Source organism: Peromyscus californicus, unplaced genomic scaffold (genome assembly GCF_007827085.1).
Source record: "Peromyscus californicus insignis strain IS unplaced genomic scaffold, ASM782708v3 Scaffold_11__1_contigs__length_118956290, whole genome shotgun sequence".
Lineage (NCBI taxonomy): Eukaryota > Metazoa > Chordata > Mammalia > Rodentia > Cricetidae > Peromyscus > Peromyscus californicus.
In genome coordinates, this window is record NW_026294402.1 from 103,882,035 (window position 1) to 103,908,471 (window position 26,437).

The following is a 26,437-nucleotide window of genomic DNA, read 5'->3' on the forward strand; positions in this document are numbered from 1 at the left end:
GATGACGTGTGCAGAGCGCGCGGCTACCCCTGACAGGTTCCTGCCTGTCTCGACTCAGGACCGCTCTGTCGCTATTGTGCCAGGACTCTGTGCAGTGCTATCGGGGTTACCCGTGTTGCGGGATCGAGGAGCGTCTGCCCGACCGCACCTGCGGCTGCCCCCGGCGGCACTGCGTAGAATACCGAGCCTTTGAGGAGGAGCAGGTCGCCTTTCTTGAATCGAGACAGGCAGCATTCAGGGATTAGCTCTGTTTGAGCTCACTCATCGCGGCTGACCCAGCTTTCATGTATCCAGAGACTCTTTTTGGGAGGAGGCTGGAAGAGTAGAGTCGGGGAAGAGAAGGAATGCAGCTCTTCTCTTGGAAGCAGGGATCTTCCAGAATAGCGAATGTTTCAAGTATGTGTGTATTTGAGAAAAATCTGGGAAGGATGATCTCGAGAACGGTGTGCCTGTTCAGAATTGCCCCGACGGTTAACTTTCGTTTATTTCTCAGAGAGTCTTTATGTCCCGAACGCTGGTTGGATAGAGATGAATGAAGCTCAAGAGGTCAAGGAAGGCTCCCCGTTAGTGGTCCTTGAATTGTCCAACAGGTTGAGGGAAAATTGGCAAGAAAAATGGGTAAGAAGCTGACGCATGATGTTGCTGAGAAAAATCATGCTTCGACAAGGATACCAGGTGGAAGTTACTACGGCACAGAGAGGAGGTAAAACTTCACAGAGGAACAGACTTGCGTTTTGCTTGGGTGCATGACAGACTTTTATGAGCAGAAGTGGTGGGCGGAACAGTTAGCAGGAATGGGGAAATAGCATTGGAGAGCAACAGGATCCAGACTTTTCTACTCTGCTTGCTCATTGCCAGACTTAGCTTGTGAGTCTATCAATCTAAGACATCGGGTGAAAAGGAGAGTGCTCAGGCCTAGAATACCTTAGGTCTTGTGTTTTGTTTTTAGATTTGTTTTTTTTTTATGTATATGAGTGTTTTGCCTGATGTATGTATGTGCACCACATGTATGTCTGATGCCTACAGAGGTCAGGAGGCATTGGCTCACTTAGAACTGCCTTAGTTTTTTTATTCAGCTGCTGGTAGTTTCCCTTAGCTGCCCAACATAATGTTGACTGCTTAAGCCTCCCAGCCCCATTTCCCTCTTTTTCACAGTGTCATGACATGTAACCAAATCTGGCCTAGAACTCAAAAATGTCCTTACTCCCCTCTGAGTGCTTGGATTACAGACATGAACCACCCTGTCCAGCTGTTTTTGTTTTTTGAGATGGCCTCAAACTTTAAATCCTCCTGTCTCAGTTTCCAAGTGCTTAAATTGTGAGCTACCATGCCTGACTGAATACCCAAGTCTTAATAACTAAGATCTGTGGTTCTGAAAATTGTCTGTCCATTGTCACAGGACTGTCCATTGTCAAGAGGGATTAGATTCCACAAAATAAAAGAGAAGTAACTTCTATTTGGGGAGAAGGAAGCCGTGACTGCTGACAAGTTATTTTCAGCAGCATGGGGCTGGGTGCCAACTGGCAAGACACCACTGGCCTAAAGCCCACAGAAGGTGCTTTTTGGAGATGACCAAAGCAAGCTGATTAAAAAAAAAAAAAAGTTTTATGTGCACGGGTGTCTTGCTTACATGTATGTCAGAGGCCAGAAGAGGGCATCAGCTCCCCTGGAGCTGGAATTACAGTGAGCCTCCATGTGGGTGCTGGGAATTGGACCCTGGTACTCTAGAAGAACAGCCAGTGCTATTAACTGTTGAACCGTCTCTCTAGCCCCCAAGCTGGTGTTTTAAAATTTTGATTCTCCTGCAGCAGCTGCTGGAGTGCTGGGATTATAGTTGTGCTAGCTGGGCTTCAGTGTGCATGCAGGCTTGTAATCCCAACAACTCAGGAGGCTTAGACTGGGGAATCACAAATTTAAGGTCTGACTGAAGAGTTTAGTGAGACCCTGTCTCATAAAAAAGATATCTTCAGGGAAAGTTTATTATTATTTCCAGTTGTATAAACGGTCTAGAGGGCAAATCAGAAGTCTTGTGCCTCTCAATTAGGTGTTTCAGTAAATACATATGGGGTTTGGACAGTGTTAAAAGTATTTGCTTAGAATGTTCAAGGTCCATAGCCGGGCGGTGGTGGAGCACACCTTTAATCCCAGCACTCGGGAGGCAGAGCCAGGCAGATCTCTGTGAGTTCGAGGCCAGCCTGGGTTACCAAGTGAGTTCCAGGAAAGGCGCAAAGCTACACAAAGAAACCCTGTCTCGAAAAACCAAAAAAAAAAATGTTCAAGGTCCTGGATTTGATTTCTAGCATCCTGTCTCCCCTAAAATAGGGTCACATTTCTGGGCATGATAACACAAACCTGTAATCCTAGCACTATGGAGGCTGAGGCAGGAGGATTTTAAAGTCAAGGCCTGTCCAGTCTATACAGAGTTCCAGGTCAGTCTGTGCAATAGTAAGACCCCATCTCAACTCCCTCCTTCCCAAACAAAATTGGCTTCTATTCTGGATTTTTTTTTACTTGGTGGTTGGTGGCAGATAACATCTAGCAAGAACTGCCGCCGCTTTACAGAGTATGATCAGGGAAGAGTCACTGTCATTTTTCCTCCAGAACTGGGGTCTGAAATCTAGGGCTCTTCACAGGCATCAGGCCAATACTCTTATCATTGAGCTACATCCCTGCCCCTTTTTACTCTTTTGTTTTGTTTTGTTTTTTTCGAGACAGGGTTTCTCTGTGTAGCTTTGCGCCTTTTTCCTGGAACTCACTTGGTAGCCCAGGCTGGCCTCGAACTCACAGAGATCCTCCTGGCTCTGCCTCCCGAGTGCTGGGATTAAAGGCGTGCGCCACCACCGCCCGGCTCCCCTTTTTACTTTTTTGACTGTTACCCAATCATGACTTCAAGCTGTGATCCTCCTGCCTCCGCTTCCCAAGTAGTTAGGATTTTAAGACATAAGGAATCAACTTGGTAAAACACAGTGAAGGGCTTGGGCTTCCTCACTGCTTTGCAAGATGGTCTTTATCTGTGTGTGCTTGCTATATGTGTATTTGCTCACCACTGATAAAATGTCTAGTATAAAAACATACAGAGAACAGAGCTGGGCATAGTGGCTTATGGCTTTAATCCTAGCATTCGGGAGGCAGGCCTGGTCTACATAGAGTTCCAAGACAGCTAGGGCTACATTGAGAGATCCTGTCTCAAACAAACAAACAAACAAACAAAGCACAGTGAGGCTTGTCTACCTCAGACCACTGTGGCTGCAAATGGACTAGAGGGTGAACAGTAGACATCAGAAGGAGAGGAATGGTGTCCAGGCCACTTAGAGCAGTGGTTCTCAACTGGTGGGTCACCACCCCTTAGGGGGTCACACATCAGTTATTTACACTATGATTCATAACATAGCCAAATTAGGAAGTAGCAATCATAAAATTTTATGATGGGGGGGGGGTCACCACAACATGAGGAACCGTATTGAAGGGTTAAAGCATTAGAAAAGTTGAGAACCACTACCTTAGAGCCTGATTGTAAGAACTTTGGCTTTTTTTAAAGCACTGAAGAACGTTAAGCCAATGAGAACATATGAATTATGAGTTGTGGTTTAACAAGATCAGTTTTTCCCCCCTTTGCATGTGTGTCAGGTGTGTGAGCACACATGCAAGTGCATGTTGAGGCCCAAGCCTGGGAGTCTTACTGAGGCAGGGTGTCGCAACTGAACTCAAAGCTCACCTATAGGGGGAGGCTAGCAATCCAGCTTGCTCCAGGGATCCCTTGTCTCTGCCTGAATTAAAACACACAAACATATGGCAACTTGGATATCACGAAAGATAGGTGGTTTTCTTTACAAAGTATATTTCCTTTTACTAATCTCTGAAAAAGTACACCATTAGAAAAACAACTACACAAGAATGATAGCCTTTTAATGAGTTGGTCTAATTCATTCAAAGTGACACAGACGTCAGAGTACAACAAAGATGAAACAGCTCTGGTAGGATTTCGGACTGAGTTTACTTTAAATTCACAGCTGAGGTAGGAATTGCTGAACACTAGAGACAATGAGCCATTGGATTATTTATTATTATAATTTTTTTTTTTTTTTTTTACGAAAGTTTATTACAATGTACAACAGGCTCCAGGGCAACACTTCATTCTAACTATAGGTGGCAAAGATGTTGTTATAGTAGGGAATCCAGATGTTTAACAGGCTCCAGGGAAACACTTCATTCTAGCTGTAGGTGGCAAAGATGTTATGGCAGGGAATCCAGATGTTTAAATAGGAATGGAAGAGGGTCACCATCATCTCAAATATGAGGAACAGCTTACTTTTTGCCAGATTTCTTAATTCCACCTGTGGCTGCAAAAAGAGAAGTTGATTAGAGAAAAATATAGTTGTGGCTAAAAAGCCTCAGGGGTCCTAGTAGTACTTGGCTCTTGTACTGGTGTTTAGTACGACAGACATGCAGAGTTCCTTTTTCAATACGGTCTCTCCTAGGCAAAGGCCAAGCATGGCTAAGGCAGGGGCAAGGCAACTGCTGTGTGCGGCTCTCCATCTACACTATGATGTCCTTCAGATTAGCTTGGTAACTCTCCTGCCACAGCAACCCACTTTACAGATAAGTAAGTCTTGATGTTTGGTGTTCTTCAAGGTCAGAAGCTAGTATGTGAGAAGGCTCAGTTCTCATCTGGTACTCAGACTTTTCTGTTTTTGGAGTGTTTTATTTTTTGTTTATGGAGAAGTCTTATTAAACAGTACCAGTGGGCTTCAAATTCACCACCTTTTTTGTGGGCCCTTTTCCCCCTATTGTTTTTTGTTTTGATTTTCTTTTCTTGAAACAGAAAGAACACAGAAGTTGGTGTGTGGGGAGGTGGAGAAGATCTGGAAAGAGTTGGGAGAGGAGAAAACATGAGCAAAGTATATTGTATGGAAAAAAAGGGTTTAGCCAGGTGTGGTGGTGCATGGGATTAACCCTAGCACTTGGGAGGCAGACACAGGAGGATCACTGTGAGTTTGTGGCCACCTTGGTCTATAGAGTGAGTTCCAGCACAGCCAGGACTATATATAGCAGTGATTTCCTACCTTCCTAAAGCTGCAACCCTTTACTACAGTTCCTCATGCTGTGCTGACCCCCAACCATAAAATTTTGTTGTTACTTCATAACCGTAATTTTGCTACTGTTATGAACTGTAATGCAAATATCTATGTTTTCCAATGGTCTTAGGTGACCCATGTCAAAGACTTGTTTGACCCCAAGGAGTCCAGACTCACGTGTTGAGAACCACTGACAGAGAAACCCTGTCTCAAAAAATTCATCTTTCTGCCTGCCTCAGTCTCCCTCAGCCTCCCCAGATGTTAGGATTAGTAGTATATACCACCATACCAGGGCTCTACGTAAGTAGTCTAACTTCTAATTGCATACTTTTTCCCCTTCATATTTTATGTGTGTGCATGTGTGCCTGCATGTGTGGGCCATAAGCTCACCCCGGGTAGTGTCCTCCATCAACCTTGGTTTGTTTTGTTTTGTTTTTTGAGACAGAGTATCTTGATAGCCCAGAGCTTGCCAAGTAGGCTAGACTGGATGTCCAAGAACGCTGAGATCTGCTTGTCTCTGCCTCCACAGTGCTGGGACTGTAAGCAGACACCACTGTGCCTGACTTTTCTGAGGAGGGTTAGAGGTATCCAGCTCAGGTCCTCATGCTCCTCGGGCAAGCACTTTCCCGCCTGAGCCATCGCTCTAGCCCTTATTGCATATCTTTAAAAAAATCATTTCTTTTAAGTTGTTTTACTTCTTTTTTAAAATTTATTTTTAATTTTGTGTGTATGAGTGTTTTACCCACAATATATGTGCACCATGTGCATGCCTGGTACCTGCAAAGCCAGAAGAGGGCGCCAGATCCCCTGGAACTGGAGTTACAGATGGTTGTGTGCAACCATGGAAGTCCTAAGAACTTACAAGAGTAGCAAGTGCTCTTTACTGATGAGCCATCTCTCCAGCACCTTTTTTAAAATTACATTCTATGCCAGCCAGTGGTGGTACATGCCTTTGATCTCAGCACTCAGGAGGCAGAAGCAGGTGGATCTCTCTAGGTTTGAGGCCAGCCTGGTCTATAGAGCTAGTTCCAGGACAGCCAGTGCTACACAGAGAGAACCTGTCTCCAAAACAAAAACAAAAAAAAAAAAAAAAAGAATTCTAGATGTCAAATTACATTTTACTTCGTGTGTGTGTGTATGTGTGTGAACATTAGTTCACACATATATGCCATAGTGCACAGGAAGAATCTCGAGGACAATTTTCAGGAACTAGACAATTCCATCACATAGATCCCACAGATTGAACCTGGGTCCTCAGGCTCAGATGCAGGTCTTTACCCACTCAGCTATCTCATTGTTCCCCTCACAATTGCATATTCTTAACTGCCACATTACAACACACTATATCCTATCTTCTATTCCTGGAGACTGGCTTATTATGCCTTCATTTTATTCAGTTTAAAAAATCCAATACATTTGCCACTCAGTAGATAATTAGTGAAATGTTTGTACAATTAATTATGCCTAATATAAGAATGTGAGTGCAGCAGAGCAGTGATGGTGCACGCTTTTAATCCTAACACTCGGGAGGTGGCGGCAGGTAGATCTCTGTGAGTTCAAGGCCAGCCTGGTCTACGTAGCAAGTTCTAGGACACTCAAGGGTATACAGAGAAACTCTGTCTTGGGGGAAAAAATGCGGGTGCAAAAGAACTGTGACAAGGCCAGGCAGTTGTGGCGCATGCCTTTAATCCCAGCACTCGGGAGGCAGAGCCAGGCAGATCTCTGTGAGTTCAAGGCCAGCCTGGTTTACAGAGCCAGCTCCAGGACAGACACCAAAACTACATGGAGAAACCCTGTGTCCAAAAAAGCAAAAAACAAACAAACAAAAAGAACTGTGACAAAATAAATCTTTTAATAAACCAGGCAGAGTCACATCCCAGCATTTGGAGGCCAAGGCAGCAGTAGGATAAGGAATTCAAGGCGTGCTTGTGGGGTGTGTGTGTGTGTGTGTGTGTGTGTGTGTGTGTGTGTGTGTGTGTGTGAGGAAACCTTGTTTAAAACAAATAAGAAACCCAAAATAGATGGTGTTCAATGAGAAGTAGTACTAGTTGGATTTCCCTTATCAGAAATTCCTGGGATCAGAAGTTTTTGGGGGACTTTTGCATGTACATATTTCAGGGATGGGACCCAATTATGAACAACACAACATTCATTTATGCTTCACCCCCCCACCCCCACTGCATACAGCTTGAAGTTAATGTAATATAACACTTCCACTTCCTCAGCATTTTGACTGCAACTCATCATCCAAGGCCAGGAGTAGAATTTTCTAGTTCTGGTGAGGTTTCAGATCTGGAGCATTTTGGATTTACAGATTATAAATACTCAGTCTGGATAGGATTTCACCAAGGTTTGACCTTCTTATACATAATCACAGATTAAAGGAAGGCTCCAGTTACCTGACCTCATTCTAAACAGCAGTTTCAGCAGCTAGAATTTCATTGCTGTGTGGATAAACAATAGCTCAAACCTACTGCAATAGGTCTTGGGGTGACAGCTCCAGTATCTGTGCCACACCGATAACAGGCAGAATAATCACTAGTTAGAAAATGCAAAATAGTGCTTTTACTATGCACACAAAGCCAGGCTGGTGGCACAGGCTCTAATCTCAGCTATCTGGGAGATGAAATCAGGAGAATCATAAATTCAAGGCCAGCCTGAAAAACTTAGCAAAAACATGTCTCAAAATAATAATGACGGTCGGGGTCTTGTTTAGCATGCATGAGGTACTGTAATAAAAAAGAATAAAAAGAGGCACAGCAATTAAAACTAAACAACAACAAAGAATGGAGTTAGAGTGACAGCTTAGCAGTTAAGAGCACTGGTTGCTCTTCCAGGGGACCTAGGATGGATTCCCAGCTCACAACCATCTGTAACTACAGTCCCAAGAGATCTGACGCCCTCACCTGCTCTCTCAAGGCACTGCACACACATGGTACACAGACATGCACGGAAAAAACACCCATCACATAAAACACAAAAGTAAGTTTTTTAAATGTGGAATTGGAACTGCTGGGCCTGTGATTCACTCCTAAGAGGCAAAACCGTGTGTGGAGGTGGGGGTGGGGGAGATGGGGTGGAGATTAGGTTAGCAAGGTGGAGAGAGAGAGCATGAGGCATAGGACACAGCTCAGGTGAGCGAGTTGGCCTTGCATAAATGAGTTTGCTCCCTGGCATAGGCACAGATAAACATAAAACAGCACCCAGAGTAAAACACATGTGAAGGAGCCTGGACTTTCATCTTTTAGTCAGACACACCCAAAGGTGACTCAGGACTCAATAAACAGACAATTCGAGCAGCAAGTAAAAGTTCTATGTTTTAACATAACAAACTATAAAGAAGCAGCGAACGACTAATTTGGAGCCAGAAACTGGACGATATTCAGAAACTTGGCTATATGCATCTGTTCAGAGTACATTTTCGTGTTTCCATTTCTGTAGCTTCCCTAGGGCGGAAGCCCAAGACTGTCTGCAGAGGCAAGAGATTTTGTTTTCTGGCCACATTTCCACTCCCATCCCTCAGTACTGCTGCAAACCCAAGACAGGCCAGGGGGCTTGGCCAGAGTGGACACTCGGACCCTGCAGTTCACCAACGACCCCGGGGACAGACCTGTCCTGTCCCCGTACCTACACTGGCTCGGAGCATTGGTCTCCCAGAGTTGCGCTCGACCCTCACTTACCCAGGGGTCCCTTGCCCGCGGCCTTGGCTTTGAGCTCCTCGAGTTTCTTCTGCTCCTCTTTCTGTTTCTGCTTGAAAGCCTTATCTTCCTGCGGAGAGGCAGAGCAGGTTCACTCCAGGCCAGTCGCCCATTCCCTCAGCGCCCGCCCGCGCCTCCGCTCCCGTCCTCACCTCGTCCATCTCCTTGGCCTGCTTCTTGGGCTGTTTCAGGGGCTTCTTTTTGCCACCTGTGGGCGACACAAGCATGCTCGGCCCATCCCCGCCATCCATCGCCCTCCTCCCTGTCCCCCGTCCCTCCGTCCCCCGTCCCCACACAGCCTCCTCACCTTCGCGGCCCGACATGGCGCCTCCTGACAGCCCCTTCACCAGACCCCGAGCCTAAGCCGGAAACGGAGCTTACTGCCTGCGCCTCTGCCGGGCGGCGGGCCCACTGATTGGCTTCTAGGCAGGAAGTTGCCCTCACGTCTTTTAAATGACGCGTTCTGCAGGGCGGGTGCTAGCCGGTCAGGGGTCGTGTGAGTGGCAGACGCGGGGCTTACCGCTGGAGCGTAATAGGCTTAGGCTGTTCAGGTACGAGGCGGAAGGCTGGTTCTGCCTGGGGACGATCCGAAACCTAGGGGGTGGGGGGAAGGTGTCTGGCTGAAGGCCTGTAATCCTGCGCAGAAAGAAAGCTTGCAGGTGGAGGGGAGGGCACGTGCAAAGCGCCTTTCCGGAACCGAGGAAAGCACAGCTGGCTGGAACACTATAGGATGGGAGATGGCAGTGGCCATTATCACCTGGTCCTCAGCTTCGGAAGCCGCGGGGAAAAGTTTGGACTTTATGAAATAATGAGAGTAACTGTCTGCAAATTCTTTCTTCTTCTAGTTCATTCATGTACTACGTAGAGAGAGAGTACTCTGGACTGGGGATTGAGCAAAACGGACACTGTAGCCAAGCAAACCTACAGCAAAGCAAATAAGTAAACTTTGTATCACACTATGTGACCTGTGTAGGGAGAAAAAGTAGGCAGAGAACGTGCTTTAGGAATGTTCCCTTGGGGGTGGGATGTCGATTTTTGTAAGAGTGATTAGAAAAGACCTCTCCAAGGGCTATTTGAGCAGGACTTGAGGAAGACCGGGAGCCAACTCTAAACAGGGAACAGCTAACCAGTGCCAAGGCCCTGAGGTGAGGGTCTGCCTAAGTGCGTTCCAGTCCTTCATATGATTGAAGGGAGGAGAAAAGGGCAAGTGCGGTCAGAGAGGAGTGAGAGGCAGATCCCCTCTAGGCCGTGAAGACCGGCTTCTGCCTTGAAAGACATGCAGGATGTCGCAGGGTTTGAGCCGAGAGAGAGACATGAGGTTTCTGGTGTTGGAAAAGACCACTGGCTGCTCTGTCCATAGCTGACCTCAGAGGCTGGAGTAGAGAAGCAGGGAGACCTGTCAAGAGACCAGGAGAGATAGTCCAGCCTGGGATGAAGGTCACTGAGACCACTGTGTAGCCCTGGCAGAGACAGGGGAGGGCCCCTGGGTTTAGAGAGTTAGTGCGGTTTTGCTACTAGATTGGGTTTGAGATAGGAGGGAAGAATGAAGGGTTAGGGTGATGTAGGTTGTCAGCCTAGCGTTTGTACTTGAATTACCATTAACCCCAGTGGAAAAGAATATGGGAAAAGCAGTTTGGTAGGGAAAGATAGATTGCTATTAGATTTTCAAGCAGTGATATGGGTTAGACATTTAGATAATTAATATAGAATCCTGACAAAAGTCTTGACTGAAGAAGTCACAAATGTGGTGATGGGGGTGCATGTGTGCATGTGTGTGTGTGTGTGTGTGTGTGTGTGTGTGTGTGTGTGCCCCCCCCCCCCCCCCCCCCCCCCCGCGCGCGCGCGCGCGCAGTAGGGATTGAACCAAGGGTCTTACACATGTTAGGCAAATGCTGTACAATTGAACTATACCCCCAGCTTTTGAAAAAAAAATCTAATTATGAGTGTGTGTGTGTGTGTGTGTGTGTGTGTGTGTGTGTGAGAGAGAGAGAGAGAGAGAGAGAGAGAGAGAGAAATCGAGCTCAGAGGCTAGAGCCATCAGGTACCCCAGAACTGGAGTTACAGGCAGTTGTGAGCTGCCCAGAGTGAGTACTAGAACCTAACTCTAGTTTATATTCCCTCTTAACCTCTGAACCATCTCTCCAGCCCAGTTACTATTTTTTAATAGTAGCTTTACTGATAAAAAACTTACTGTGTAACTCAGCTATTTAATTTGTACAATTCAGTGATTTTTTTTAGTACATCAAAGATTATGCAAATATTACTATAACCAATTATAAAAGTATTTCCTCTTGCTCTCTCTGAGTTTGAAACAGAGACTCACCAGGCAGTGGTGGTGCACACCTTTAATCCCAGCACTCAGGAAGCAGAGGCAGGTGGATCTCTGTGAGTTCCAGGACAGCCAAGGCTACACAGAGAAAACTTGTCTTGGAAAACCAAAAAAGAAAAAAAAAAAAAAAAAAGAAAAGAAACAGAAACTCTCTCTGTAGACTGGACTAGCCTGGGACTTGAGGAGTCTTCCTGCCCAGCCTCCCAATTGTTGGGATTGCAGGTATGAGCTCTTATGTTGAGTATGCTGAGTACTTTTATTTTCTTCTCTAATACTAGATCTAGCCCAGGACTTCTCCAAGCTAGGGAAATATTGGACCACCTACCTACATTCCTAGCCTGTATCATTTTGTTTCGTTTCATTAATATATTTTTAATGTTTATGAGTATGTGTGTGTCTGCTTGGCCATCCATGTACCACATACATGCAGTGCCTGTGGAAGCCAGGAAAGGGAGTTGGGTCCCCTAGAGCTGGAATTATAGGTGGTTGAGCCATGTGATACAGGTCCTGGGAACTAAATCCTGGACCTCTAAAAGAGCAGCAATTGCCCTTAAACCAAGACATCTCTCCAGACCCCCAAACCAGTTTTTTGAGTTTGCTTTTGAGATAGGGGCTTACTGTGTAGTCTGGATTAGCCTAGAGCTCACAAAGATTTGCCTGTTTCTGCCTTATGAGTGCTTGGATTAACGACATGTGTGCCATACCCAATTATAATGTAAATTTTAAAAAATATTTTTATTATATATAATATATGTAATATAATATTTTATACATATATATTTATTCATTCAGGGTTTCCTTGTGTTGCCCTAGCTATTCTGGAACTCCTTCTATAGACCAGGCTGGCCCCAAACTCATAGAGATCCACCTGCCTCTGCCTCCAGAGTGCTGGGATTAAAGGTATACGACCTGTTTTTTATTTATTTTCAAGACAGCATCTCACTACATAGCCTTGGCTAACCTGGAACTTGCTATGTAGACCAGGCTGGCCTTGACCTCACAGAGATGCGCCTTCTCTGCTTCTTTAGTGCTAGGATTTAAAGGCCTGTACCTCTACACCTAGCCCTTATATTTTATTTTAATTGCATGTATATATTATGTGTCTGTTTGGAGGAATGTGCACATAAATGCAGGTGCCCATGGAGGCCAGAAGAGGGCGTTGATTCTCTATAGTTGGAGTTACATGTGGTGGCATGTAGTGATATATTGTGTACCCTAATAAAATTTACCTGAAGATCACAAGACAGAACAAGCCACTAGATTAAACATAGATGCCAGGTGGTCATGGCACTCACCTTTACTTTTAGCACTTGGGAGGCAGAGATCCATCTGGATCTCTGTGAGTTCAAAGCCACCCTGGACTACATGAGATTGACTCAGTCTAGGAGAGAAACAGAGTCAGGCAATGGTGGCACACATCTTTAATGCCAGTACTTGGGAGTCACATGCCTTAAATGGCTGGGTGGAGAAAGGTATATAAGGCGTGAGGAGACAGGAACTAGAAGAAGCCTTTTGACTGAGGAAGTTCATTTGGCTAGAGGCCAGCAGCTGAGAGTTTTTTGGCTGGAGCCTTTCGGGTGAGGACTCAGAGGATTTCAGTTAGAGGATTCGTGGAATTGGCGAGGTGAGATGTGGCAGTGGCTTGTTCCGTTGTCTCTCTGATCTTTCAGCCTTTACCCCAATATCTGGTGCCAGGTTTTTTTTAATTAAAAGACCTTTAGAAATTCGAGCAACAGTGGCAGGGGCCGATCTGCATACTGGGGACCAAGTATGTGCTCTTCACTGCTGAGCCATCTCAGCCCCTCTAGCCTTTTTTTTTTTTTTTTTTTTTTTGGTTTTTCGAGACAGGGTTTCCTGGTCTCGAACTCACAGAGATCCGCCTGCCTCTGCCTCCCGAGTGCTGGGATCAAAGACGTGCGCCACCACTGCCTGGCCCCTCTAGCATTTTTAAATCCAGAAAACTGTATGAGGAATCTGAGCATTCGTCTTGGGCTGCAAGAGGGTCTGGCCATTAGGGAGATGAAGGCAAACGGAGCCAAGTGAAATGGCCTTTGAAGGAAGAGGGAGCTCTCACACGCACAGGCTGATGAAGGGCAAAAGAGATGAGGATCAAGAACTGGCCATCATTGTAGTGGTGGAGGTGATCTGGACAAGAACCGTGTGACATTTGAGCAGATGCGTATCTGCACAGGGGTGGGAGTGAAGGCCGTTGCAGAGAATGGAAGGACAACTGGAGACGGAGTCCCGGCAGTCTGTCAAAGGATCTGATGGTACGCAGGGACAAAGAAACGGGGCAGGTGCTGCCCAAGGTGCCTCTCAACTGCTGAGCAGGGTCTGAGGCTGCCTTGCTCTTTCTAAGAAGCGTGTGTTTTTCATCCTTGAGATCAGGAGAGAAGGTGAGGGCTGGCTCTAGATCACTGGTAGAATGCTTGCCTAGCGTGTGCAAGATCCTGGGTTTAAGCCCCAGCACTGCCACGGGGGCTGGGGCTGGCCAGACACTGGCAACTGAGAGAGCACGCTAGGAATCTGTAGAAGTCCCCCCTCCCCATTTCAGTTTTCTCGGTTCGAAACAAGCAAGCTATCAGCTGCAAGTGAGGGTAAGATGACGAACGCGTGAGGAGAGCAGGGTGGAAACAGCCGTCTGGTGGCAGTGGGAGATCCCATCTGAAAGGGCAGGATTCTGAACTTGGTCCTTAGGTTCCTGCTTGATATGGCCTCTGTCCATCTGTCCAGCCTCTCCCTCAACCCCTCTCTGCCTTCCCTTCTAGCTGCATTGGCCACTTTCCAGGCTGTAGACGACTCCAGGGGCTTCCTAGCTTTCCCTCTGCTAACATCGTCCTGCCCTTGCTGGTTGAAGGGCCTGTAAGACATGTGTCTGGATGTTCCTGGGATTGAGAGACAGGCCAGTGCATGATGGGGTGGCGAGGGAGGCTGAGAGGAGGAAGTAGAGCAGCGAAACAAGCTGGGGGTTATGACACTTTTCTCTGTGAAGTTTCTGCTATTACAAAGTGCATGCTCTTGCTAGGAACGACATATCTGGTACAGAAGGCAGGGTGGGTGGCGAGTAAGGCGTGGTCAAGGAAGGCCTTACTGAAGGGGACATTTGAGCTGACATAGATGAGCCACGTAGACTTGTGGACGAAGAGGGATGTAGTTGGGGAGATGGCAGGGCACAGAATCAAGTGGATCATGCTCAGTGTGTCAGGTTGGTTGGAGCAGAGTATGGCTGGGAAGGAGAAAGGGTGGAGGGCCCTAGCTTACCGGCTTCTGCCTGATCTCTTTATCCAGGTGAGTTGGGAACCATAGGCTGTGCTCTTCACTTGTGTGTTAACTGACCCTTGGACTGCTGTGTCGGAAACAAGCTGTAGGTCTCATCTCTGCCAGGTGTAGGTGATGTTCCAGGGAACTGAGAGCAGGCAGCTAGTAGAGGACAAGCCAGGAACTGGGCTGAAAGAGCTGGAGGAAGTTGACAAGAAGCAGTGACTTCAGGGAGAGATGGGGGTTTTGAAAGCTATAGGGAGATCAGAGATGTGTGAGTGCCTCTGAATTCGGGGGCCTCTGAATCACAGAGTAGGATCCAGAGAGAAGGGAAGCAGCTGTGAGTGCAGTGGTACAGGGCTTGTCTGGCATGGGTCAGCCTCTGCTGGGTTTCATCCCTTACTCAGAGGGCTGCGGAGGGAGATAGAGGGAGGTGCGAGGCAGTGCTAAATGCAACGGCCAACCCATTTCTGCCAAGTGTTGCTGTGGGGGAGAGCGGGTGTTGTGTTTGGCTGTGATGAAAGGTATACTTACAGAGCTGTTGTGGGGCTGTAACCTGTGTTGTGTGCGCCCCGGGATGGGGGCTTGGGATGCTCACCCAACCACTGGGCCATGAGTGTTGTATGCTGCCTTAAGCATGCTCCTCAGCTTTATGAGTGGGACTCAAGAGTTCAGGAAGATCACCAGCTTGGAATCAGTGTCACAGAGATGCCCCCTTCTGTGGCTCTCAGCTTGAGCCTACTTTGACCAGAAGTCATGTCTCTTTCTATCAAGCTTTGTTTTCAAAAGGGCCCAAGAGCGCCACTGATGAGGACAAGACTGGGATTCCGTGAGCAAGTTTGTACATGAGGAAGCCCCTCACACCTGTGTTTGTTTACATATATCCTTTTCATACGATCAAGTTAATATGTATATAGAGAAGAGATTAAAATTATCCTGCCTTTTCCTAGTTACCACCCGTGAGAATTTTATGCCTTGACGCTAAGGAAAGAATCCCTGTAACAGTCTGAGGAGGCCTTTTTGTGTTCACCACATGCTCTACCTCGCTCTCTCCCTTTGCTTTCTCTGCTTGGCCACCAGGTGTCGCTCTGGTCAGGTCTTTAAGCTTCAGCGTTTAAAGTGGTTTGACCAGAGGACACTGCCAGGTTTTTCTGGGATTCTGGGTAACCTGGCCCTCCCTTCAGGGTTCCGAGTCCCTTCTGTCCTTGGGCCGGGGCAATGCCTGACTCTGTGTATTCCCTGTCCTGTTCAGATCAGAGGAAGCAGGTGTTGTTAGGGCCCAAACATGGAAGCAAGACTGAAAGGGAGCAGAGAAGCCTGACCTGCTGAGTAGTGGCCGAGGTTGGGGAGGAAGCAGGGAAATGTGAGACAGGGACTTGGTAGCCTAAAGTCAGGTGGGAGGGCAGAGGGGTAGTGTGATCTGAACCTAAGACAAGCACACTGCTGCAGGGAAAACAGGTTTTTTCCTCCGCTGGAACTGTCCTTTTGAAGGACAGCTAGTGACAGCCTCAGTAAGTCTCGAAGTTAGATATGAGGGTCTTTTATAGAAATGACTCTGGAAGTTAACTCTCCTCTACTCATCCTTAGTTCCGTCACTCCCAGGGGGGCTTTGTTTGTGTTTTTGCAGTACTGAGGATTGAACCTAGGATTATAGGCATGCTAGGCAAGTGCTCTGTCACTGAGCTCTATTCCCAGTCCTTTAAAAGCATTTTTACTTTTCGTTATTATTATTATATTTATTTATTTATTTATTGTTGTTGTTTGAGACAGGGTCTCACTAGGTAGCCCTGGCAAGACTGCAACTTGCTATGTAGATGAGGCTGCCCTTGAACTTCAGTCCTTCCGCATCAGCTTCCCAAGGAGCTGGGATTACAAACCTGGACCACCAGCCTAGCCCACTGGGCCTTTGTTAATCTTTTTGTCATCATGGGCAACCCAGGTTTGAGGATTTTCTCTGGACTTAGCAGAAAAAGCAAGCACCAAGAGTCTCATCAAGGTCCTGTCAGAGAGACCTAAGAGATGGGGGGGGGGGGGAGGCTGGTTTGTAAGTCATCATGGGAGGGAAGGGGAGGTGTGATGCCCTGATGAGCTTTTCCATAAATGTGTTCCCTTGTCCTGCAGACCCATAGGAAAGCCTGGCCTCCCTCTTGCTGTAGGGGTGGAAATTAGTCTGTTTAGCACTAGGCGTAGTGTTTGAGAACTGCCTGATGTCTAGCCTTTCTCAGTCAGGTATCCATCTCTGCTTTCTTCCTCATAGCTCTTCCGATGACGGGGTGTAGCCCTGTGTTTGCCATGCAGCACATTGTGGGTGTGCCCCATGTGCTGGTACGAAGAAGCTTCCTTGGAACGGAGCTCCTTATGACAAGGACTCTGTGCAGTCCAGGTCCCAGCCAGCCCAGAGAGAAGCGACCAGAGGCTGCAGCCTTAGGGCTGTATCACCGCCTCCCAGCGTTGGGAAGAACGCTGGGCCACACCATTCAGCAACAAGCAACCTCCACCGCCAAGGCTTGGTGGGACAGATATGAAGAGTTTGTGGGACTCAATGAAGTCCGAGAGGCTCAGGGAAATGTGACTGAGGTGAGGAGGGGAGCCAGGGTGGTTGGCTTTGCCTTCGTTTTGGGAAATACGGCTTGGTCTAACAAAAAAAGTTCCCAGCTGCCCATGTGGTGGCAGCTGGGAACTATATGGACACTTTGGTCTTTTGTGTTTGAGACAGGGCCTTATATATCCCTGGCTGGCCTTGGAATCCCTATGTAGCCAAACTCCTGAGCTTCCTGTGTCCACCTCCTGAGCCTTGGGATTACAGATGTGTCCACCACAACCGACCATCTTCCTTTCTGAGACAGGGTTTTATCCTGAAGTCCAGGCTTGCCTGGAACTTATAATATATTCCAGCTGGCTGCAAACTTGTGATCTTCCTGCCTCAGAGCTGAGATTATAGGCGTGGGTCACCACACCCAGCTCAGACTTGCCTTTTCTTAAACATCACTGGTAGAAATATTTGACTCTTCCTCATGTGGAAATCTGGATCTGTGCTACTGAGGTGAAGGTCTGTCTCTAGGTAATTATACCCACTGCTCTGTGAAAGCACTCAAGTACTGAGAAGTCCCTGGCTAATGACTCCCTTTGTATTAGACCAGCAGATCGTCCTTCGTGGACTCTTTTCCTTATGGTGTGAAGGCACAGGACACTGGGAAACATCATGTTGGGAAGTACAGCGCTGCCTGTGGTTTTCAAGTCCTTGGTGCAGCGGGAATGCATTCAGTCACCTGTCTCCACTCAGATGCAGAGCAGTGTAGCAGGCTGGGAAGAAGCTAGGGTTTAGGCACGTGGTTGTCTCTCCTTGGAAAATATTTGTACCAGTGAGTTCGGCTGAGTTGAAATTTCCAGGATCATCAGCTGGAGGCTGTAGGGATGCCTTGATGGTGGTACTGTAGGCCTCAGTAACACACTGGAAACAGCGTAACAACATGGGTTCCTCGGGGTGGTTCCCCTCAGACAAGAGTTGGCTGGTTTGGGACAAAGATTGTGTCACTGTTTGCTTTTTGCAAGTTTCTCAGGGGCATGTTATTTCTGCTTGAATGAATAAATCCAGTGCTTCACATGGGCGTGGCCTATGGCTGCATGTTGAGCATGCCAGAGCCAGGATTAACGTCCAAGGACTGTGTCTACCTTTCACAGTGACACCCCAGTGACCTCTTTTCAGCTGCTGCCTTGTTAGCTATGGAGCTCAGCCTGTGTGGGGATGGACAGAAAGGGCTGATGGCATCTGACGTTCTCTCTGCAGGCAGAGAAAGTGTTCATGGTGGCTCGCAGCCTTGTCCGAGAGGCTCGGGAGAATTTAGAGGCGCAGCAGGCTAAGCTGAAGGAGGTAAGGGACCGTTTGGACCGAGTCTCCAGGGAGGACAATCAGTACCTGGAACTGGCTACTTTGGAGCACAGGATGTTGCAGGTGAGCCCCTCAGGGAAGAGCCCTCGCTCACCTGCACAAGGCCCCAGGCATGGCAGGGTGTGGAGGTGGTAACCCTGACTGTTGATGGACGCTCCTGTGGTGGTCGTGGCCCCAGGCTTCCGGAGCCTGTCTGCCTGCTCTTTCCTGAGTACTGGGCTGAACAGTCCAACAAAGTCCTGACTGACACCCAAACTACTGCAGAGAGGATGGAGGTCCTGGTCAGGGAATCCCACATGCTTATTTCCTGTAGACATGTTCTGCATGACTGCCCGGGGGGAGATCATGTGATCACCTTTCATACTTCCTGCGTTCATGCAGCAGGTGTTGGTGGACCAGGGGCAGGGCGTGGCCCCCGTGCCAGTGGCTGCCGTCACGAGGCCCCTTGTTGCTGCCTGACACCACTTTGCTCCCCCCACAGGAAGAGAAGAGGCTCCGCGCAGCATATACGCGTGCAGAGGACTCAGAGCGGGAGAAGTTCTCTCTCTTCTCTGCAGCTGTGCGGGAGAGCCACGAGAAGGAGCGCGCAAGGGCTGAAAGGACTAAGAACTGGTCCCTCATTGGGTCAGTTCTCGGAGCTTTGATCGGTGTGGCCGGCTCCACCTATGTTAACCGTGTCCGGCTACAAGAGCTGAAGGCCTTACTCTTGGAGGCACAGAAAGGGCCTGTGAGTCTCCAGGAGGCCATCCGTGAACAGGCTTCTAGTTACTCCCTCCAGCAGAGAGACCTCAAGGACCTTATGGTGGATCTGAAGGGCCTGGTGCATGCTGGGCAGGGCCAGGGCTCTGGGTCATCAACAGGTGCCTCTTCTACCCGAGGAAAAGACATAGATGTCCTTTCAGCTGCCATGAAAGAGCAGCTCAGTCATTCCCGGCAGGTCCATTCCTGCCTAGAGGGTTTACGAGAGCAGCTTGATGGCCTGGAAAAAACGTGCCGTCAAATGGCTGGGGTGGTTCAGCTTGCAAAGGCTACGGCACATCCGGGCCTGACGGAGCCAGCAGACGGGGCCCTGCCTAGCTCTCTGCTGGAACAAGGGAGCATGATCTTGGCCCTGGATGATATGGAGCAGAGGCTAGAAGCCCAAGTCAACAGGAATGCCATCTGCAGCACACTGGTCACCTGTGTGACTTTTATGGCCACACTGCCTGTGCTCTACATGCTGTTCAAGACCAGTTAGCCCTGGGATCCCTCTTCAAAGGGGCCTAAGGGTGAATGTGGCTTTTGTTGGTGAGATAATGAATCTTGAGGTACACAAAACCTCAGACTGACTGAGTACCATCTGAGGAGCTCACCAACAGGTATATTTTATTTTGTAGGTAATATTTACATTAATTATCAAAACTTTGTGCAAATGTCCAATTAAAATATCTAAGAATTTGTATTATTTCAAAGTTTTACAGCAGGGCAGTGGTGGTGCACGCCTTTAATCCCAGCACTCAGGAGGCAGAGGCAGGTGGATCTCTGTGAGTTCGAGGCCAGCCTGGTCTGCAGAGTGAGTTCCAGGACAGCCAGGGCTGTTACACAGAGAAACCCTGTCTCAAAAAACCAAAAACAAACAAACAAAAAAGATTCTTACATCAGACTCAGTTTTGTCATTGACTCCAGAAATCTGGGACTTGGGGTTTGGCCTGGAGTGAGAGAACTCACCCCTTTAGTTCCTTTCTTATCCCATCCTGGTCCTGGCTCAGGACTGTGTTAGATGAGGTCATCCCTGAGGTCTGGATTCTCACTTTGAATATCCCGATATTCTCTCCGCTTGTTTGGCCTTCCTAGCCTGGTGCATAGCTGTCTGCCTGGGGTAGGGAAGAGAGGGACTTCCTGGTTCCTGTGCTAAAGTGTGCTCAGAGGAGAGGAAGGAAGAGATGGGGACATCATTACAGACCCATGGCTTGTCTGTATCCCTTGTGCTCTGGTCCCATGCAGCCTGGGACCCTCCAAAGGCATGGGCAGAGTTCAGACCCATGCTGGTAGCAGCGTGGAGAAGTAGTTAAAGGTACAGTGAAACATGGGTGTGGACTGCCCTGAGAACCCTGACCTCCCTTTTCAGAGGGAACAGTGACCCTTGACTTCCTCAGCTAAATGGTGTGGGAGGCCTTGTGTAAACAGAATTTGTGGAGTGTTGCTCTGTGCCTGAGTATTAGAGGTCTAGAACCATAGTGGAGAGTCAGTCTAACAGCCGCCCTGGAGTGCACCCCCACCCCAGCGTGCACCAAGGTGGTGTGCTTCAGGTGGGAGCTTGTTTGTGCCCGTGGAGCCACAAGTGTTTCCCATGAGGAGCCCTAGTCTAAACAGCAAGCGTGGCCCAAATGGCTCCTCAAGGTCTTTGAACCTCTGAGAACCTAATCTCTTGGTCATTTGGTTCCTTCATTCTCAGTATACAGTGATTCCCTAGGGTGAGACAACCCCAGCACCTAAGGGTGTGTTCATACTCCTGAAGGGCCAGGAAGCACCGCATCTGTGTACCCATGAGGAAGGCTGTGGAGAGTTCAGGCTCCCCTCTGGGATAAAGTCAGTTCCACCAGGTATACACTTGATGAAGTGGGTCTGAGAGGAGCGGACTCGCCACATGTGAAGGGGACTCCTAGAAGTTGCAGAAGTAGGAAGGCCAACAGAAGTGGGAGTCAGGGTAGACTGTCCCAGCTGAGGTGGGGATAGATCTGGGAGACTTGTGAAGCATAAGGGTGCGGAAAACAGGTTGTAGTGCCGGTTGTCACAATGTGCTGATGATGTCCAAGGTGACTGGAATCAGGTGCTGAAAGTGGGGGTGGAGGAAAAAGAGAGGTGATCTGAGACCTAGGGGAAGGATATTTTAGAAAGCAGGAAGATGAGTGAAAGGACCCTGTCTCAGTTTCTATTGCTGTGATGAAACACCATGACCAAAAGCAAGTTGGGGAGGAAAGGGTTATCTGGCTTATGTTCATCATTGACAGAAGTCAGGACAGGAACTCACACAGGACAGCATCCTGGAGGCAGGAGCTGATGCAGAGGCCATGGAGGGTGTGCTTACTGGCTTGCCTATCATGGCTTAGCTGAATGAGCCGGCTTTCTCAGAGAAAGCAGGACCACCTACCTAGGGGTGGGTGGCTCCACCCGCAATGGGCTGGGCCGTCCCCCATCAATCACGAATTGAGAAAATGTCCTACAGCAGGATCTTATGGAGGGATTTTTCTCAATTGAGGTTCCCTCTTGTCAGGTAACTCAAGCTTGGTCAAGTTGACATAAAACAAGCCAGCACAGCCCCCACCCCACCCTTGAGATGGCGGTCGAAGAGGAGTCTAGCATCAGCTCTGAGTACAACTTCCTATGCAGAAGGCTTCCCTGCTGGAGGGCCCTCTAACCTTAGAGGCTTCTATATATATATGGCAGATTTTGCCTTTCCGGATGTTGTGCCGATAGCCTTGAGCTAAAGTCCTCCAAAAGCCCTCAGGACGGGTCAGGTCCTGGCTCTACAGATTGCCTTAGTCAAGCCCAGGTGTAAAGGGCCTTGCATAAGGCTCAGTGCAATGTGCCTAGGGGAGAGAACCTCTGCATAGGGTTTCCTGCCCAGGAAGACCCAGGTGTTTTCCAAGGAGGGAGTCCAGACTTGCGCAAGGCTTCTGAGTTCTGGATGGCTCAAGGTACAGGCCTTGGAGAAAAGGAAGGGAGACCCTACTTACGCACCTCGCAGCCAGTGTGCCCTGCTTTCACAGCCCAGCTATGGGTGGTATCACCCCCACTTGTGGGTGAGCAAATAGGTCGGGGGGAGGGGTGTCAGGTTACACGGCTTAGTGATGGCGCAAACTCGGGTCCAAAGCCCGGGCTCTACTCAAACAGCTAGGGGTGGGGACCGGAAGGAGAGGTTGGGTGTTGAGGAGTCCTGGGTGAAGGAAAGGTGGGCAGGGCCAGGTGAGAAGAGGAGAAAGCCGGCGCCTAGGAGTTCAGGTGAAGAAAGTTGGGGAAGGATGGCCACAAGCGCCAGGAACTAGAAGGGAAACAGGGCGCTCGGGGCGCTGGGCGAGGCGCGTTGGGGGTAGTGAAGATGGTGGTTAGGGAACAGGCCGGGCAGGTGAGGGACACGAGTCCCATCGAACTCTGGCCGGGCGAAGCTCCGGGGCTGTATCACTACACCCAGGAGGAAGGCGAGCAACCACGGCCGCGGCCGCTTGCGTTCGGGGAGTGGGGCCCGTGGCTGGTCCCGAGCCGCGCAGGTGAGGCCCCGCTGGGCGGGGCGGACCGCCCACGCTCCGGGCTAGGCTCCTCACCCTACACGTCCGCGTAGCCATGGCTACCGCCGGGGTGCAACAGCCCCCACTTAATGAGAGGGGCCGATCATCCCCTAGGCCCTTCACAAACTCGGATCCCGCGGGACCGGAATGCGGGGTCCCGGGGGGCTGGGGCAGCGCACCCCGCTCTCCCGGCTGCTTCCGGCCTGACCCGGGCGGCGCGCGGGGGGAGGGCGGCCCGACGGAAGGGGGGGTGGTGGAAGGAGCGGAGCTCGGGCCGGCCGACGCGGCTTTGTCTCCTTTGTTCCCAGCGGTGGCAGCGCCGCGGCGGGAGGGGCGGGCAGCGGGCGCAGTTTTCCGCCCCTCGGTCTCCGGGTAACAGCTGCGGCTCCGCCAGACCCACCTCCGGGGGGAGGGAAGGTCGCGCGGCGCGCAGATCCCGAGCGAGCCCGGAGCTGCCCGCGGACGCCTCGGCGCGCGCATCCCGCAGGCAGGTTGGGCGGTGAGTTGCGGGGCTTGGGCTGGGAAGGCGGGGCCGGGGCCAAAGCCGCGCGCACCCAGGTGGAACGACCCGAGGCCTCGGGCCCGCTGGGCACGGGCAGCCTGAGTGGAGCGGTGGGCGGCTTCGGTCCCGAGAGTTGGGACCACACTCGTGCGCGCGAAGGCAAACTCTGGCGGCACCGCCTGAAACGCGATTGGGAGACAGAGGAGGTGGAGCTGCTCCTCCGCGCCCCCTCCTCGCTGCCGCCACCGCCGCCGTCGGGACCGGCCGGCCCCTTCCCCGCCCTCCCAGGGCCACTGGTGGGGTCTTTGTCCCGTGGCGCGGTGGAGGGAGGAGGGCTGAGGATGAGCCGAAGCAGGGAAGTGGAGGCTCCCCCATAGGATAACAGACCCTTCAGGCTGAGGCTGACAAAGGAGGACCACGAGCCTTCTAATTCTGGGACTCAGTCTTGGTACCGACATACCCAGCGTGTGCTTGATGAGCACCTTAATTTATGGCGGGTATCTGGTAAATAATGGCCCTCCCTCTCCCCCACTCAGCATCCAGAAAGCAGGTGTGCAGTGCTCACCATTTCACTGTCAATGAGTAACGCTCCCCTTTAAGTGGATACTGGGACGGGGACTCAGAAAGGGAAGGCCAGTTTCCCAACTCCCAGGCAAGGCACATGTGCAGGTGCGGATGGGCTGAATTTGTGAGCCCTCTCGGTTAGTGAGAGCAGCTACAGGGAGAGGGTCAGGTAGTGCTTGCCCTTTGCAGAATTCAGGCACTCTTTGGCCCCGCTGAAGGGTTTCAGGGAATGTGGGCTCTGAAGAGGCCTGTGGGGCAGGCCTGGGCACAGGCAGAGTTAGACTTTGGCTGTGGGCCTGGACGGAGCCTGAGATGTGGGGAGCAGGGAGGAGACACTGGTGGTGCAAGTACAGGACGTGAGGCTTGGCTCCAAAGAAGTGTTTTCAGTCTGCTCTCGTCTGATCATTAGTAAAACTGGGCCAATTCCTTGTCTTTTGAGAGGCCAAAAGGCTTGGAAAGCAGTGTGTAAGCTCCGTGTTACCTCCCACTGGCTGGGTTTCCTTGGCAGTGAAATGGGGGGGCTCATTCACCATGTAGGGAACACCTGCTCTTCGTTGGGGTTGCCGGTTGCTGAGGCCTCTTAATTAAAAGTGGGAACTCTCCGCCTTGTCCAGGGTGGGCGGGTGCAATGGGAGAAAATGGTCTTGGGGTCCTGCTCACGCCAGGTCCACTACTGCATTTACTGGTCAGAGCAGCCCTGCGTCCCCTCCCACCAATGGGAAAACTGAGGCACAAAGCCCAAAGAAGGTGTGTCCATTTCATCTACCACACAGGGTCACCTCCTCAGGAGTCTGGGAAGCCTAGGAAGGCTCCCCAGGGAGGTGATGGCTGGGCGTGGGAGGTAATGGGAGAGAGAGGGAGTGGTCATTCCAGGCGGAGGGAGCAGCCCTTGTGATGGCTGGGAGGAGTAGAGCATGTGTGAGGGAGGACGGGGATGAGAGGGGCCTGACCTTTATCTCTCCAGCCCTAGGGTACCCCCAAAGCTTGAGGGCTGTGGACACTCCATTTTTGTTTAAAGACAATCCAGTGAGGTCCCTATAGATTGGAGGGACTAGGGATGCCTCTGTGGTGTGTAGCCCAAGTGAAATCTGTCTGCTAGCATGTAGGAGGAAAATGTCACTCCCCTTTGTCCTGCTCCTTCCCATGGTATGCAGGCCGACTGACGTAGTTCCTTAGCGTGGGTTAACCTCTGACCTGTGTGCTGAGCTCTTCGGAGCCCTTGCATTTCTCTGTATGTTCTCCCCAGCGCAATTGTAATTTCAGTTTGGGGAGTGGTTTTGTTACTGCCCCTTGAGGGCCGAGGAACTTTGGCATGCAGTAGGCTCTGAGCAAATATTTACAAGCTAATGAAACAGCAAATGCTGGTCTCGCTATGGGACCCTGTGCCCAAGGCACATCTGTGGCCTGAGGTGGTGGGAGGGTCGTGCAATGGCAGCACAAGAGGTGGCTTCTGCCTTTCCAGGGGAGGAAGCGTGGTCTCTCTATCCCTTGGAAACAAGGTGGGGGGCTCTTTAGTAGCCTGGCCTTGCCACAGTCCTGGGCTTCTGGCTGCTTTTCCCTGCTGCCTCCCCCTCCACACACACACCCCTTTGGGTGGCAAACAGAGGCAGCCTTGTTCCCGCTCCCATAGAGCTGCCCTGTTCTCTGCACACTAAAAATGGAAACCCCCAAGCTATTTTGGGAGCAGTGCCCAGCCAGACTGTGGCCATGGCCCCCTGCTCCCACTGGGCTGTGACCACAGCGTCCTTGCTCCCACCAGGCTGCTGGACCTTCCTCTTAGCCTTGTGCCCAGCTCTGCTTGTGATAGGGCAACCTCAGGAGCGCCCTGCTGAGGCCTCCGATAGTATGGGCCAATCCAGGCACAATAAAGGGAACTTTGGGAACATTCTGCGTAGACAGCCTGGCAGCTAGGTGGTGGGAAGGGCTGGGCAATGTGGCCTGGGCACAGGCAAGGAGGGAAAGTGTTTCTCAATGTAGGATGGTTTGTCCCATAACCTAACCAAACTTTGGTGTTCCTGCTTGAGGACCAGTGGAGTTTGGGAAAGGTAGTGTTGCCATAGTTACTTAAGTCTGGGATTTAGGAGCTTTAGCTGGGGCCTGCAGAGTGGGAAAGCAGGCACTGAAAGTCTGGGGAGGTCCTAGTGTTGGACTCGGGTTGCAGGGCACAGCAGGCATGGTCACTTCCTCAGAATACCCAGCCTACCACTCATACTGCGCTCTGGGTTCTGATTCTGCAACCTGCAGGGAGAAAATTCCAGGAGACGGCCTGCCTTCCACAGCTTTCTAGGACTTAGTGCTGGAACCAGGGAAGTGTGCGTGAGTCTGTATGTGCAGGTGTCTAATGTGGGTGATGTGTGTGTCTCTGGTGGGTAGGTATGATGTGTCAATGCAGTGTCTGTAGGGGGCAGAGTTTTGTATGACTGTTTTCATGTGGTGTCTGAATATAGTTGCATGTGCCCTGTGTGGTGTGTTTAATGTTTGTGTGTATGTGTTTACTGTGTGCATAGGTTATCACATGGTTCTCCAGATGTGGTGTTGGGCACACAGAGACATCTGCATGCATAACCGTGTGTATATCTGTATGTGCAAGTGCTCCTGTGTCTGTGTGGAGATGTATGCATTCAGGGTAGGTGGTATGCATATATCTTAGTGTGTGTGCGTGTGTACCTGCTGGTGTGCTGGTGCCCATTTGGGTTAGGGTAGCCCCTGGTTTGTGTGAGTGGTGTATAGCTGAGTGCCTTGACAGAGCAGAGTTAAAGCCAAGGGTAAGGTGGCAAGAGTGCCGAGAAGGGACCTCAGTGCTGGGGGCCTGACTGGGCCCAGATGGCCATGGGGCGCCTTGCTAGTTGACCTTTCC

General features: G+C 50.1%; 1 protein-coding gene and 1 long non-coding RNA gene across 6 annotated transcripts; one reads left to right on the top strand and one right to left on the bottom strand.

The window, feature by feature from the left end:
* Nucleotides 1–128: 128 nt before the first annotated feature.
* Nucleotides 129–25,935, top strand: Ccdc51 (coiled-coil domain containing 51). Of its 5 annotated transcripts, XM_052721498.1 has the most exons (6): nt 129–396; nt 494–703; nt 16,618–16,937; nt 18,148–18,312; nt 18,731–19,607; nt 25,825–25,935. In XM_052721498.1, exons 2-5 carry the CDS (start codon nt 634–636, stop codon nt 19,484–19,486), a joined length of 1,311 nt encoding a protein of 436 aa, XP_052577458.1. In that variant the 5' UTR covers nt 129–396; nt 494–633; the 3' UTR covers nt 19,487–19,607; nt 25,825–25,935. The 5 variants fall into 5 exon arrangements, with proteins under 5 accessions (XP_052577458.1, XP_052577467.1, XP_052577474.1 ...); XM_052721507.1 differs by lacking the exons at nt 129–396; nt 494–703 and adding an exon at nt 9,232–9,324; XM_052721514.1 differs by lacking the exons at nt 129–396; nt 494–703 and adding an exon at nt 9,694–9,712.
* Nucleotides 3,886–9,157, bottom strand: LOC128099608 (uncharacterized). The gene is made up of 4 exons (XR_008214559.1): nt 9,081–9,157; nt 8,926–8,981; nt 8,756–8,843; nt 3,886–4,340 (listed from the first exon to the last, which is right to left on the bottom strand). It is a non-coding gene; the product is annotated as an uncharacterized LOC128099608 (long non-coding RNA).
* Nucleotides 25,936–26,437: the final 502 nt, after the last annotated feature.